We start from the raw sequence: 16,212 nt of genomic DNA on the forward strand, positions 1-16,212 counted from the left end.
CTGGATGATGTGTTGATGTGTATGATTTGCAAATTAGTTATTTAATGCTGAATGCTGACTTGCGGTAGGCAGTGCACTAGATAATTTTTAACTGTTTTATTTCGTAGTAACCAGATTTTCTTATTTACTGAGAGTGCGGTTTTAACATGTTGTTCCAAGCTACAAATATTATATTGAGGACAACTCTTGTGTTATTGTTCTTTTTTTTCGTGTGCCTAAGATTACTAACCGTATAGCAAAATATGCTGATAATTGCAGTGTTAGGCTTCCCCAAAGTACATTTGGTGGGAATACACTCATTATTAATCCACCCTCAACTCTTCTCATAACACATAAACGTGCTTTTCAGGCCTGTATTAATGTTGCAGAGATGGAAAAGACAAACAATAATGATAGAAAAATATATCCGATCTATAAATATCATATGTACCTATTAATATGAGATTATGTTTGTATTGTGTGTGCATTATACATGCAGAAATATTATAGATTACACATCTTTATATGGTAATCTCTCCTCCTCACTCTCTCCCTGTGAATTCTTGGGCACGCACAAACTGAATGTACGTTAGCGGGAATGTATCGATCCATGTACTGTCCATGTCAACGCTCATCTCTCTCTCTCTCTGTGGTGGGGGGTGGATGTATGTTTTTGCATATTTATATTCTTCCTAAATATCGGTCTCCATGGGAACCAACAAAAGAAGAGAGTTGAGAGCGGTCAAGCCAACTGCAAAACTTTAAACATGTGCTAGCCAGCGAAATACGTTGCTGGATTTATACTGTTAATTTAATGTGTGGAAGTATGTGCATCTTGTGAGACTCAAACCAGAAGTGCAACCTGATGTGCTAAGTAACATTCTTCACTAGCAGGTATACAAGATGCATAGTTCTTGCTGCTTTTAAAGTAGTCAGATGAATACAAGATATAGACAAAAACACAAAGAATAACACCATTAAATTCAAATGCAGTACACAGTATTTCATATGATCTGTTAAAAATCTCAATAGAGTTAGTGAATATACTCAAAAGGATCAAAAGTGTCATTGCTGTACATAAGGTCATGCACATCCTGATTGGTTGCCTGGGCAGTAATGTTTAATAGATTACAGATTACATGCACATAAAGATGATCCTATTATGCTGCTTTAAATCCTTATTTTACATGACACAAAGAAACACATTGCTAAGCATGTTGTATACATTAAGCTGCCATGATGCATGAGGGGGTGAATGAGTGTGTACTTATATTTTAAGGTGCAGCAGCCTAAGGGCTGTACACATATATCCACATTATCTAGCTGTCACATTAAAGTGTATCAAAAATCATGCAAACTGTAAGTGACCAAATACAGAAGTATTGTACAAATTTCAAAGCAGTCTTAGACATTTGTTGAAATGTAAAATACCAACAAAAAACACCACTGGTTCCCTCTCACTCTCTTTCACGCTCTCTCCATGTATGTACTGTAACATGCTTAGCCATGTGTTGACTTGTGTTATGGAAAATAGGTTTTTAATGCAGTTTAATAGGATCAACTTTATGTGCATCTAATCTATAATCTGTTAGACATTATAGCCTGTGGCAGCCAATCAAAATGTATATCATGTCAAAGAGATTAAGATAAGTAGGAATACTGAACCCATATGTGTAGGGTATGGATAGAAGGGGTAACTTGTTATGTGTCTGTTCATGTACTGAACTCATACAGTACACGCTTGGATACAAACATGCGGCACATACACAGAAATACACATGCACTTATGTTTATAAATTATAGTGCATTTTTGGATACATGGTGGGGTTTTGTAAAGTCCATCTTTAAACATGCATAAAAGCATAGTGGGATTGCTGCACCTGTCTATAAAAATCTTTAAAATCTTAGGGATACAAAACAAACACATTAAACATGGCCAAGAGACCAATATGATCAAATGTGTTACCATTTTAGTGTGTTGGTAATGATAATGCTTGTTGTCACAGGTGCGATAAAAATTTGCTTGTAAAGGAGACAATAGTAGTAATTTGGTTGAGGACCTGTTAAGCAAACAGTTTACAGTTTAAGATCACAGTCTCGCAGTTGTCCCAAGTTTTCCACCTACTGCTGGTGACATCATGTCGTTTTACAGCCATAGACACAGTGTCTGCTAGGCTAATAACATGATATGCTAAACTAGGCTAAAAACATTGCTGTTAAGAAAGAATATGTTGTTGTAATAAACAATAAAGCAGCGCAGAAATGACACAGACACACAAAGAATCTAAAATGTGGCGCTATGGAAAGAATCACACCATTTGCCAACTAATAGAAACAAGCATGTCATGAAAATGTGTGGTCATGTTGTGCTGCCTGTGTCTCATTTATGATTTAAGACCCTTTAACCGTTTCACCAGTGGCTTTTACTAAAGCTCCCAATCACCTGAATCAATTGGTTCTGTCACACGTCTTCAAAGCAACCACTTCAAAGCCCTAGTCTCTTTTCTCCTCCCACTCCTCCCATCCTTTTGTCCAAGGGCGGAGCGGGGACACAGGGCCAGATGTAAACAGTATAATGACACATAGATGTCTGCTACAGTAAATGCTACTGTGATTTTAAGCACTGCAGCTAATAGTAGGTGTTAGCCTGGAAACTGGATCAAATCGGTGATGATGAACAAATGAAAGCTAAATTATTTTTATTGCCAAAACTGTATATCAAAATTGAATCATATTGAACATTGAATGGCATCTCAAAAGACAGACATTCTTTCGAGTTTACACTTGATTTTTACCTCCTGTATATACATAGAACTAAAAAATAAAAAGCATTGAAGTAATTTTTTTTTACTTGAGTCATATGTCTATCCCAAATAGATCTGCCTAAAATGAACTGGTTGACATAACCAGCATAAACTTAAGCCACCGGTTTCCTTCCATCCTTGTGACTAAGCTAGGTTCATCCTAGGCAGGAGATACAATTTTCTCATCCTCTTCCTGAATTTCCGGTTTATGCTTGGTTTAATTATGTGTTTCATCTCGCAGACAGGTATAGAAACAAGCAGCAGATCCAACACTCTTATAACTCTCTTCAAGTCAGGTTAGAGGGCTTTCTTAGGAAAACAAAGGTGCGCACACACACACACACACACACACACACACACACACACAAAAAGCAAAGTATTTGGCAGAGAGTTGGAGTGATGATTGTTTGATATGTGTATGGCATTTGTCAGGCATGCTGATGGTGTTATTCTTGGACAAAGACAAAAGCAGCTTAGATAAACACACAGCTGTTTTCTTTTGAGCGTGCGCTCTCCGTCTCTGTCTGTATCCTTCTCTTTACCTATCAATAACCCTAACCCTGAAGGCTCAGCCCACTTTTTCATCTTTAATACCTTCCTCTCCTGTCGTTTGGTTCACTCCTCCCTATGCTGTCTATGCACTGCTGTCAGAGTTAAGTGAATGTTAATAGCTTTTAGGAAAAGTGCCCTGCTCCCCCACCCATGTTTATAACTGTTCTGACATCAGACTACATAGCAGGGGTGACGTGGAGAAGAAAAGGTCAGGTTGAGGGTTAGTAATGTAGCCCACATGGGTCAAAGCAGAATGGAAACTTGCCTGTCCTGATTGTATTTCAAGAGATACAGCTTTCATTTGTTTGCTTACTAACAGTAACAATAACACATTGTTATTGTTCATATTGTATTAGTATGTTAAAATTCTACTTTAGTAAAGGGCATATACTCCCTTCTTGCTAGACCACCTTGAATTTAGACTTCACAAACCAGAAAATAATAGGTTGTCATAATATTGTGTCCTCCTCTATTTGGCTTGCCCTGTTGGTTTTGAAGGCCTAATTATTACAAATCTAAAAACAGTATTAAAAGTAATTACTTGTAGATTATTAGATTTCTCTTCAACATACTCTTGTCCCGATGAGTTTTTTTTGTTGTAATCTTCACATGCCTGACACAGGGACACATTAGACACATTACAGATCTGTACCACAGCGACCCCATCTCTCCTATGTACACATACCGAAGCCAGAGGAAGCAGCTGCGCAGTTTGTATCAGAACAGATAGAGAAGGGAGAACAAGCTAACATTTCCTGATGAAACGGCCACCATCTCTGTGTTTCTGGCCAACAATAATACCATTGGCACAGCTAATACAGAAGGGACTGTGGAGCAAGCCAAAGCAGCAAATTACTGGGCAGGTTATTGAGTTTATCGGGAGATCTATGTATGACTGTGGCCTTGAGTAAACACCTGAGACTTTTCCAAAGCATCACCCTATTCAAAACATAATTAACACAGGAATCACAAGAGCTATGTGATAGCAGACAATACACAAGGTTACCATCTTGGCAGCATTATGTGAATAGAATTGCAGGAATGCTGTTTTGGAAAGAACCGATTTTACTCCTGCTAGGCCAATTTAATGCAGGTCACTCGTACAATATTATTGTGGGACAGAACTGACGTAGAAAATTATGCTGCCAGTGTGATGGGTGTAGGAATACATCTCCTCCTGGGACACAGATGATGCAGGAAAGAGTTAGACCTTGGCAGAGGGATTGGTGTAATTGAGCCCAAACAAGCTGACATTAGCTACCCTGGCAATGTGCTGTCACCGCCTTCCTCCAGGCTAAAAAAAAATTGAAAAATGTGTCATATATTATGGGGAAAAATACAGCAGCAAATCAACCATGGCATTTATGTTGCTAAAGAGAGACACTCATTCATTACCAAACGATGACTGCTGATAATAACACGTCTCTGTATAGAGCTTGACCTCCAGGTCCTCCGTCAGTGAAGGTGTCCAGTGGCCAACAATGTATGAGTAGCTCTTATCTATATCTGTGAAGGGAGACATTGATAAAACAGAGCCTAGGTGTACATGTTCTAGGTAAAATAAATTGAATGAGTTGATAAATGATTAAAAAAAAAACAGATTGGCATTTAAAGCAAAAAATACTATTTGATATACACTGGGAACTATTTGACCATTCTTCAAAGATAACCCACCCTCCACACTTTTCACAAGTCTGTCTTTTTATTTTGCTAGCTTTACGTGGCAGAGTTTGCATTTGTTCTGAGACTCATTTTCTTTTTTGAAGAGTACCACACAGAACTTGTTTATGACTGTAGTAGTCGTTGGCTTTGCATATTTCTCTTGTTCGTAAAGTAATCTCACAGCGGTACACGCATTTTACCAGTGCTTGGTAGTAACATGTTCTAGTAACTCTTTTTTGTTGTTTAGTCGTGGTTGGCGAACAGCTCTTAGCGGCATTACTGCCACCTTCGAGCGCTAGTAACGGGTTTCTTTCTACCAGTTGCCAGTAAAAAACAAGGGAAATATATATTTATAAGGCAAGATGATATTTGCATGAACTATTAGATTCTTTTTTATTATTCACTGCCGATTTGAAAATCATGACTCATCTCTAATAAAGAACATTTAATAAACTAGGCTATTATTGAGTATTGGCCCAAGGTGAAATTAATTGCATACTTAAGGAAATGAACATCATACCCTGAATGCATTCTCGTAGAGGGTGTGTTTGCCTTTAGATCTGATCACATGTGATTGATGGATGTTTTTAGTGGCTGGCTCCAGAAATCATTAGTGCATCTTGATGTCAATGATGATGAGCTTTGGAAACTCTTTCACTCCGGACAATTATACTGTCATCATCTTTAATCTATCTGGCCCATGCATGCCTTTAAACACGCAAGGTCTGTCTCTCTCTCTCTCTCTCTCTCTCTCTCTCTCTCTCTCTCTCTCTCTCTCTCTCTTATATAGACACACACACACACACACACACACTATCCAATTAGCCAAACACCATCTTTACTCTCTGAATGACCACATGCATCTTTCTGTCTGTCTCTGCACAGCTAATGATAATGATGGTTGTGTGGTTTTTTTTGTGTGTGTGTGTGTGTGTGTGTGTTGTGTGTGTGTGTGTGTGTGTGTGTGTGTGTGTACCTGAGCCTGTGCTCTTGCAACTGCAAATGTATTTTTGTGTGTCTGCCTGATATGATACGTCTTAACCCATAAGTTAAGCAGACACTCAACCATTTCCAGACCTACAGCCAAATGACAGTCAGATCATTAAGCTCTAGCAGTGAGAGTTGCTTTAATTTAGCATGAAGGCTGTAGATCGTCCCCTCCTGCTGTATATGACCTTCACATTCCTGGAATGCATGTTTATAAGGCGGGTATTTTTTAATACTTGTCAGGGACTGTCATGAGCTGGGCTCTACCAAAGCCTAGAGCATTTAGGCAACGACAACAAGAGACTGCTAAAGGTGATGATATAATAATGTTTGAGAGAGGTTGCTGTGATGGTCGGGCAGCTTTGTAGCTTGAGCTGGGCAATGGGGTAAAAACTGCTGTCATGATAAATGCTCCCATATTGACAAATGTATGATATATAATTTTATGATTTCGTTTTAGTGGTGAACAAGTGTTCTGGCTACAGCGTATTTATTTTGGGGGGAAAAAAGCTAATTGTGAGAAAAAGTTACCGAAGTGGTTAAAATCATCAATATACCAATACAAGAGAGATAACTCTGGCGCAGTGAGTTGAAATGTGATGAGATGAAAGGATGAATCATTTTAACCAAATCAATAAAGGATAAAAAATACCTTATTTTGCAATTATGAAGTTATAAAGAAATATAAACATTGAAAGCTAGAATAACCTTGTTAATTTGCCCATTAAAGTAATGGTGTGAATCAAATAGCTCCCCCAGGTTTCAGTCTAAAGGCTTTGCGTTCACTACCTTGTGTTAGGTTAGGTGAGCTTGAATCCAATTAATTGAATGTAAATGTGAGATTCCCTTAAGTGTAACAGTAGCTATAGTCACAGTAAAGAATGTCCTCTTGGGTAATGAGGAGTGGATATAATATTTACATTATACATAAAATAAGATGTCCTGTATGCATATATATGTGTGGATTTTTTTAAAGTTTTTAAATTTGTCATTTGTCATTCTCTAATTAAAATAATCTGGTCACAGCAGTTTACAACAGTCAGGATGTGGAACCTTCATGGAGAGTTCAGTGTGTGTGACTATCGCTGTAATGTTCTGTTCTCTACTTTCTTTTGTCTGCTGGTGGTGTTGATGTAAGCCGTGCTTGCATTTACAGCTCAGGCTAACTACACAGTTACATTTCTAGAGACACTGTTATGTCATATCAGTCGACAGAATAGATTTGCAAAACTGCAGTGTATTGAAACAGAAAAGCTATAGTTTGTCACTCTGAAATGTTGAAACAAAAATAATCTAAATGAGTTATTAACTTTGTTTTATCTTTGTTTTGTGTGTGTGTGTGTGTGTGTGTGTGCGTGCGTGCGTGCGTGCGTGCGTGCGTGCGTGCGTGCGTGTGTGTGTGTGTATTACTCTTTCCAGAGGGAGTGTGTGAGATCTGGCTGACCAGTGAAGACACAGGAGCTTATGGCAGAGACATAGGAACTGACCTGCCCACATTGCTGTGGCGATTGGTGGAGGTGATTCCTGAAGGAGCCATGCTGAGGCTGGGTATGACCAACCCACCATATATCCTGGAACACCTAGAGGTATGCACACACACAACCACATGCACGCACGCACCCACACACACACATACGCACACACAACCACACTCACATATGCCTCCAATTTCACTCAGAAGTACCATCAAAGATAATAATACATCAGTGTTTAATAAATACAAAATACTTATGAACTCCAGAGTTTTTTGCTTTTCACTGTTTTATTTTTGTCCATATAGTCTCTTGTGCTTTCCCTTTTGGTGAACAAATAAAATAGCTTTGCCTAGATTTAATAAACTAAATGTCTTTCTGTTTTGCTTACCAAGCAGTTAAGCTGCAGTGCTCATACTCCATTCATTAGTGCAGTTCATTCTCCTCGTTCCCTAATGAGTCAATTAAGGACCATTGTGTCCTCTTTAGCAACCTCATTTTATCAGTCATTATTGTCTTCTCTAATGGAACAATGGACATTGTTATCCCCTCTCTCTCTCTCCCTCTTTCTTTTTCTCACTACCTCTCTCTCTCTCTCTGTCTCTGTCTCTCACTCTCTCTCTCTGTTCTTACATTTCTCCCTTGTCTGTCAGACATAAATATTCTATCATTCAAATCTATCTCTTCTGCTATCCTTTTGCTGTCAATCTGTCTTAATTTTTATTATATTCTTTGTTTTTAGAAGTGTTAGAGTAACAACATAGAATCATGTTATCACCATTTTCCACCACCCATTATCAGCAGCCATATGCAGCCCCTGCTTTCAGACAATAAATCAACTTGGAGGGAGGAGAGGAAAGGAAAGGAAAACCAAATGTTAGAAGGGTGTTTTGGAAGAAGATGGGATATCTATTGAGAAATTTATTTCATTTGTCCAGATTACGTGGACAAATAAAGTAGGAGGTATAAGAAACATGAACATGTTTGAGTTTTGTGGTCAGTTTTGGCAGCCAGAGTTCCACTGTTGTCAAAACCAATAAAATCCAGACAGCAGGATGCAACTAGTACCAGGAAAAGGTTTTTTTCCATGCAATTACCCCATTTGTGTCGCTGTGAAATACTCTGAAATTAGTGTATCTGTTGGGGGCTGTGTGGGTGTGTGTGTGCGAGAAATGGAATTCAAGAACACCTATTGGCACATCAACCTCTAAAATGACCTGATTTTACTAGAAGTCAAAGATTTGAATAAACCCCCGGGATATACCAGGGACATAAAAGTTTATTATTATATTTATATATCTAAAAAGAAAAACAATACTCACACATCATTAAGACTAAAATGTTAAATCAACGAAAGCTAAAAAAATCAGCCATTATTTTTCATACCACAATAATCAAAATAGGAATTACTGTAGGATGAGTAGATGTACATTGGAAACAAAGTTCATGGCAATAAAAATGTGGCAATGAGGTACTCGTCTGACCTTAATAGAGTACATATATATATAGAAAACATTCTTCTGCATTGAGCAAACTTCTTTCTACAGCCACTGGAGATTTTCAAGAGTGGTAATCCAACTCTGAAGCTTATGTTGCCCCACACCGTCTTTTTTATGCTTGCTCATTGGTAAACAGGTGTTATATATTTTATACGCTTGGATAACTATACACAGAGGGAGCACATAGACAGAGTTAAACTGTTATTTTGTAATTATCTTATGTAAGTCTGTGTGTAATTATCTAAATGACCAAGAGAGTCATATGAAAACGTCCAATGTAAGTTGAGTGTGCGTCAGTAGACCTGCATCATATGTGTATCAGCTGTATGAAAAGTGTAGCGTTTTCTCTGGTGTGGTGAGTTAGAAAAGCTGAACTGTAAACTTGTGGTGTGGCCAAAAAGCCCGGTGCAGGATTGACCTTGGCAATAAGGCTGTACATTACTTTTTGTACATTTGAGGTGAGGCAACTTAACACTACAAGAAAAGCAAAATTGGATAGATAGATTTTAGGTTTTAAGTGATGAAGACATAAGTGAGGGGTTATTCTATTTTCCTGGTTTATTTAGTCATTCATTTTAATTCATATATTACTGTAGCTTTGCTTGCCTTCCTTGCCTCAGTCTCATCCTTCAGGAACTTCATTTGTAAGTATATAGGAGAGAAAGGGAGGACATTGAGGGCTGAAATAGGGCAATGATAACCTAGAAAAGTAAACTTTTCAGTGGAAAAAAAAAAAACAGTTACCAACAGATATACTTTTGAATCCAACAATCAAGGAAGACTGGAGATCATAGATGAATGAAATGAGGGCAGAAATGAGGAAAAAAAATGGGGATGAAGGCCCGGGGATAGAGATGAGGGGTAAAAAGGAGTGAGAAAAGTGCTGTGGGAAGCAGCAATGGAGGTTGTAATTAACCAGGGGTTAATGGAGGTGGCTAATTGTCCCCCACATGTATAGGTAGGCTTTCTGCTTGGCTACATTACAATTAAAAAACCACCCTCCTAATGATAGAGAATAACAATTAACTGATAATTAGAAATATACTACGATGACACACCAGCTTAAGCCTGTGTGTGTGTGGATGTTAAGAATCATTTCATATGCTACTGGCCTTTTTATTGTTAACGTCCATGCATTGAATTGAATTATATCTTTTTTTGCTTTAATTCCTCAGTCAATTAACCTACATAAGTAAAGATAAGAGTGCTCTTCTTTAACTTATCATTGTCTTTTGTTGCTCCTGTCCCCCATTTACCCTTTCTCCTCTTCCCTGCAAGCCCCTCTTCACATCTCCCTTCTCCTCCTTCCCACTTTCCCTTTGCTTTTTAGTCCTACTTTCTATATATTGACATGTGTCCAACATGTAAAAGACAAACTTTTACTTACCTTTCTCTTACCAGTTCTTTTCCTGTAATTCTTCATATTCGTTTTTTAACTGTCTAATCTATCAATCAATTACTTTCCTTCTCCTCATCTTGTGTCTGTCTTCCTCCAGTCCTTCTCATGATGTTGGTAATCACAGGAATAAGAACGGTGGGATGATGATGATGAAGGCCAGATCTCTAAAGTAGATTAATCCGTCATGTTAAGGAATAGCCAAATTACATCCCGCTGTCTTTTCTTTTGAAGAACACCAGTGCTTATATAACAGCATCATACCAAATGGCTGTGATAGAAGCTGAAAAGGCCAAGTAACCTCTCCACTTCCCCCCTAAAAGATCATCCCTTTTCCACACATAGTCACTCAGATCAAGGCTTTTGCTCTGGCTCCCTCTGTCACACAAGAGCACACAATTTCTTACTATGTTCAGCCTGATTTTCCTGACAGATGTAGACAGCTTCATAGCACCATTTGCTGATTGGAGCAGTTAGAGGCCCAGTTGCCTCTCATGGGCCACTTGTCTCTGACATTTTAGTTGATTGCATCGTGCCTTCAGTGGTTCCTTTTTGAGTACTTTCTCTAACAATGCTACTTCTTTGTTCTTCACTTTGCTGACATTTTTTCTCTTCACACTTCATACTTTATTTTTGAGCTCGGATTTTATTTTTTTTAGTCTTTGTGTCTATCCATCGTCTGTCCATCTGTCTGTCTATCTCTCTGTTGATAAATTACTAAGCGGTAGTCAAAAATACAACACTAGGTCATCTGATTATATAAGGTGTGTGGGTGTGTGCGCACAGATACGTGTGCATGTGCCTCCGCGAGCCTTTGTGTGTTATTAAATCTAGCATGCTAGCAGACTCAGTAAATGAGGTGTGAAAGTAGCCTCCTCGTACGTAGCAGTCAGTCAGGCTGAGATGAATGAAATAGCAGTTGTCCATTCAATATCCTCCCTAGAGCTCATCTCAGTTATACCAGAGATCACACTGTCCACAGTTAGCTCTGTGAAACAGTAGTGTGATGACTGTAATGTTGCAAACAAGGAGTGATTTCACTGAACATTATGCTCAGCTTTTGTCACTCAAAGCAATTCATGACAATATCGCATCTTATAAATACAGTCAGAGAAGCAAAATTATACATCGCTCCTTCTTTGTCGATGCTTGGTTTCCTCCAGCTACGAAGAAAGTATTTAAGGAAATTTAAAATGTCATTTAGCAGAAACATAAATTGTGAATTACTGTTTTGCTTCCCCTTTATGATAAAAATGCATCCATTAAAGGAAAAAATAAATAAATAAATAAAAAAGAAAGAGACAGGTCACTGTAATTGTTCTGCAGTGTCAGATGTTGATGACCATGTGGCTGTAAATAGTAAATATATTTTCACCATGTGACATGAGACTGTACAGAATCTGTACTTTTATTATTATTTCATTAAAACATTTCTTTGTTTATTATTTAAAATTTTTTGTTTTTAACTCTTTTTTTTATTTATTTTTTTATTTTTTTATTTTACACTTAATTTTTCCTTCTAGCCGTTTACGTTCCAGAGACAGTGAGAAATGTATGACAGTTTCCCCACTGGGCCTCTGGAACAGTGACAAACTACCAAATACCCACAACGAAGCGAAAACTCCATCTTCTGATTTTCGGCTGATATTTTTCATTCACGCAAGCGGACACAAGCATTCACATGCATGAATACACACACAGACAGAAACATACCCACACAGATTCTCTCACCTTCACACTCAGATGTGCACACAAGCACCGCTGTATGGGCACACACTTAGACACACCCTCTCAGACCATTTTCATTTTAATGAACCCTTTGGGAGCCTCTTCACATTAGAAGCCTAATGTAGCATTGTGCAAGGGACCCGACACCAAATGAATGCTCGCCGTAAAGCTATTCTGATGTGCCTCTAAATTATGACTCCTGACTTAATGCAGTGAATTATGTTTTCTGAATTATGGGGTGAATTACGAGTTTTGAAAGAGAGAAGAGAAAGAGATTTAAATGCCAGCTGCCCATTTGAAATTGGGAATTCCAGCAGCGATCTTAGGTTTTGTTGTGGTTTAGTTAAGGTGGAAATAATGAAGTGGTGATGGAAGTGAGTAAACTGACTTATTTGCAGTTTGTTGCAGAAAACATTTATCCATAGTGGTTTCATGGATTTTGGTTTGAGGGTATTTTTGGTTGGCTTGTGTCATTCAGTCATGATAATGAGGAAACAATCTGGAAAATGCCACAATGTTCAGTGGTGTAATTTATTCCAAACTCACATCAGTCAGAGGATACACACAGCACAGTACAGTGTGGCGCTCAAATGCTATACATACACTTGAGTTCTCTTTTACTGTGCACTACATCTGCACTGTGTGAGGTGCTGGAGGCTCGATATGCCCTCCAGGGAAAATCAGGTGCAGCCTGAAGTGTTTGAAACGGTTAATGCCATGGGGAACTCAGTTTCCCTTTCTCCTTCTGAATACAGTTCCCACCGACTGTGTTTGTGTGTGCTAGTGTGCACACACACAGGGACCTGACTTATTATCCTGGGAATGGCTTGTAGAATCATTTTCTCTGCAGACTCCCCTGGGTGAACCCTGTTAATACTCTGTTATGTGTGGGTTTGTGTATATGTCTGTGAGCATGTGTGTGATGCAGTTGGGTGCTACTTACTGTTTGCTTCACTAATTTCACTTGAACCAGACTATAACCCAATCTGTCTGTGTGTTGGCACTCTGGGGAATCCAGATGTGTTTTTGTGTGCTACATTGGCCTAATTCCATACTATATACAAATATGATAATGTCTATGCCATATATTAACACTGATAGCTCACTACTATAGAAGTTAGTTAATGATTTTATTTTTCTTCTAGCTAATATGAATTGAAACATGGCATGCCCTGATGTGAAGCTGCAACAAAATATTAACAACAATTTAAAATTTTGGCTTCACAAAAACGTATGTATGTATTCCCAACAATTATTGCTTTCATTTTTTTTTATTGTTGTGAGTCGTACCTCCACATCAAGTTTATTGTTGCACTCTGAGACAATAGTGTCTATCAACACCACACTCAAAAATTGAGCAATATTTTTGCGAGCAAATACACCACATACTCAAAACACACTCAGAACTAGGATGGTACTTCATGGAGCACATACCTCCGCAAAGGCCAAACAATCCCACACCTGTCTGTCTGGATCTGCGCCAAATTGTATAAACTCATAGCTCTCACCACTGTTAATATTGATGAGGAAAGTGAAGAAGAAATTCCTGGACCCGTCCCTTTAACCAAATTGGCACCAAAATGTGATTGGTTCTTCCCAGGCCCATGCCCCATAACTCCAACAGATTATATTCGGGGGGGGGTCTACAGCCTGCAGACTTGCCAACTTAGCACATTTGTCGCTCCATTTAGAGACTTTTTTTTTCCTGACAACAGAAACAGAAAAACATGTAAATGACAACAGCTTTATTGGAAATTCGGCTGTATTTGTGAGCACAGAAAGTTGGACAGAAGCAAACAGATAAAAGGCTGGAACCAGCTGACACTAGGCAGAAAACAAAAAGGACAGAGTGATATCAGTTGTTTGCAGCATTTCCACAACAGTTTTCAACTATGTCCTCAATATCAACATTGACCGTACAAGCTTTAGTCTTCTTTTTTCTTGCCCCATATTCTGAACCAAATGCTTTATAACCTGAGTGCTATCAATTGTTGAGAAAAATGCAATACTTATTGTAGATGCTTTGGAATGTACAGTGGAACATTTCTGACACCTGGAAATGTAGGACAGTGCTGAACAGTCAGGTGCAAATAACTTATTACTTCAATGTTCAAGTAAATAGCACTTGAATATTTGTGAGTACAAGAAATTGAGTTTGGGTGTGATTTCTCTGGGATGTCACATCATTGTTCTGAAGCAAAATGTAATAATTTTTTTATTCTTATTTGCATGTTTTTTTTCCAACCATATTATTTGCAAGACTTTCTTGAATAATAAGGAATTTGCAGTTTTTAGCAACAGAAACAGACGACTTGATCCAAACAAATCAATAGTTATGCCTTAATCAGTTTCTGCAGTTTTTTTTTTATGATAGTGTTCCACCTATGACACAAGTACAAGTTAGATATGAAACTCATACAGAGAACACATGTTTTCTGCTCTAAAAACATAAAGGGAGGTGAGAGGGACTGATGAAAAGGTAGGGCATGAAGCAGAGCAGCGAGCAACAGAAAAACTTTCGTACAGAATTTTCCAAAGAAATGTGCAGCTCCAAGCTCACAGTGAAAACACAATTTCTTTCTTCGCAAAGAAGGGGAAGATAGTGTGAAAGGATGTCATCCCCTCATTGAGGCTGCTTGGAGCCATACCTCCTTTTATCTGCTTTTCTCTCTCTGTTTTCCATATATGTTCTTTTCAGTCCTATCTGATTTTAGGGGGTAGATATCAGATCCTTTGAGCTAAGCCAGTTATGTGTCGGGTGTATGTGTCTATCTGAGCTGATCAACCGAAGATGAAAGGATTGTGTGTCTGTTTGTTTGAATGAGAGTGATAGGCCTGGTGGGGGGAAGGAGGAAGTGGCAGAGAGAGTGAGAAACAATATTACACTGCTTCAAACACTGTCAGGACAGATAAACAGCACACCAAAAAAGACAAACTAAATGAATATAAACAAAAACACTCGCACCAGCTCTTGATTGGTCGCTTAAACCTCATGAATTTTGCTTTGAGCTGGATAGTTCATCCACCCAGGAGCAAAGGCATTAAAGCAGCACTTTAATTTTTGCCACCGGGCACTGCTGAGCGATATCTTCCTCATCACAGCATCATTTTCACTTCAGACTCACTAAACTGTCTGTCAGCAGCAGTCAAACATCGAATAGGCCTCAACTCCACAGGGATCGGTAACGAGAGAGATTCATATCAGTGTGCTTTTTAATCACTGGAGGATGGGACGCACTCTGTCAGACAGACGCACATACATGATAAATGGCTTGTGTGAATGAAAAGTCCTCCCCTTACAGATTAATCCCCAGTTGCCATCAGCAGTGTCCTGCTACTCAAACTAGCATGCCATCTGTTGAGACCCCATTCTACCTTTCAACACACATTCATATACTGTATGTGCGCACACACACACACACACACACAATATGTGCGCAAGGTTACGGTCAATGGGGAGTTATCAATGTCAGTAGATCTAATGAAACTGGAGCATGATATTAAACTCATTGCGCTTAGCATCAAAATGCATACCCTAACAAGTACTAGATACAGACATGCATGAAAAACACACACACAGTCAGACACACATATCCAATAACAAATTCTAATCTTGGAAAAATTTCACAACTGTGTCGGTCTGCAGGTCATAAAGAGACTATTTAATTCCAAAGGACTTATCTCAATGTACCTATTGTGACCTGCCCATGATAATGATCATCAATCAGCCTTATGGATAGCTCACACACACGTATAATAAAGAATTGAGCACCATATTAGAAAGCCAGGTCTATTCTGTGTACTAGGATATAATAGAAACTGTTATTAATAACAGGTGCCGACTTCAATACTTGAATGGATCACTGCGGCACAAAGTACCAGAGGTAAAAAGGCTGCACTTCAACCACATTGTTTGAAAAGGCACATACAGAGAAAAGGACAAATGTATCTACATAGCGAAACCACTCAACACATTGCATTGTTACTTCTCTGTATTGCAATCCTGTGGTTGTGGACTATAAAATTCCTCACACCAGAATTTTAAAACTTGAAAGAAGTTAGAAATAACACATGGGCACATAATCCATCAATCCACCACTCGTTCACCTTTAAACACATTTTAAAACGCACAT

The 16,212-nt window shown here is 38.5% G+C and overlaps 1 protein-coding gene across 2 annotated transcripts in view; it reads left to right on the plus strand.

Moving 5' to 3' along the window:
• The window catches only part of cdkal1 (CDK5 regulatory subunit associated protein 1-like 1), a 227,831-nt gene that overhangs the window by 116,938 nt on the left and 94,681 nt on the right, over nucleotides 1–16,212 (plus strand). For both annotated transcript variants that reach the window (XM_056380394.1, XM_056380395.1), the window contains exon 9: nucleotides 7,404–7,570. In XM_056380394.1, the coding sequence (XP_056236369.1) occupies nucleotides 7,404–7,570 (167 nt within the window). The remainder of the gene's footprint in view (nucleotides 1–7,403; nucleotides 7,571–16,212) is intronic.

The sequence above is a fragment of the Seriola aureovittata genome, chromosome 7 (assembly GCF_021018895.1).
Source record: "Seriola aureovittata isolate HTS-2021-v1 ecotype China chromosome 7, ASM2101889v1, whole genome shotgun sequence".
In the NCBI taxonomy this organism is placed as follows: domain Eukaryota; kingdom Metazoa; phylum Chordata; class Actinopteri; order Carangiformes; family Carangidae; genus Seriola; species Seriola aureovittata.